We start from the raw sequence: 314 nt of genomic DNA, 5'->3' as shown, positions 1-314 counted from the left end.
AGGGCGGGAGGGCCGTGGGTCCTGCCGGGGTGGGGCTACCGGGGCCAGACTGCTCTCAGCCCCTGCTTCCCAGGCTGTGCCTGCCAGCTGTAAGCAGCTCGGGAGCGCAGCGTGGCCAGGATGGGAAAGGATCAAAATAAGGGTTGACTTGCATGCCTGGCCCCTGGGCTGGGGCACTGCCTTTCACCAGATAGGTCCCCCCTGATCCAGGTTGTCCAGTTTGGGCAAGGGATGGGCTCTGCCGAGCCAACACCCGTATCCCCCAGCAGCATCTCTCCATCCCCCAGCATCCCATCCCTCCGTGCAGCATCTCC

General features: G+C 65.0%; 1 protein-coding gene across 1 annotated transcript in view; it reads left to right on the top strand.

Moving 5' to 3' along the window:
* LOC104280186 (Down syndrome cell adhesion molecule-like protein 1) overlaps positions 1–314 on the top strand; it is a gene marked incomplete at both ends in the record, with an annotated part of 8,176 nt that overhangs the window by 1,415 nt on the left and 6,447 nt on the right. The window contains one exon of the mRNA XM_009877761.1: positions 74–89. Within this exon, the coding sequence (XP_009876063.1) occupies positions 74–89 (16 nt within the window). The remainder of the gene's footprint in view (positions 1–73; positions 90–314) is intronic.

The sequence above is a fragment of the Apaloderma vittatum genome, unplaced genomic scaffold, assembly GCF_000703405.1.
Source record: "Apaloderma vittatum isolate BGI_N311 unplaced genomic scaffold, ASM70340v1 scaffold25471, whole genome shotgun sequence".
Lineage (NCBI taxonomy): Eukaryota > Metazoa > Chordata > Aves > Trogoniformes > Trogonidae > Apaloderma > Apaloderma vittatum.
The sequence above is the reverse complement of the archived record's forward strand: the minus strand, read 5'-3'. Positions and strand labels throughout refer to the sequence as shown.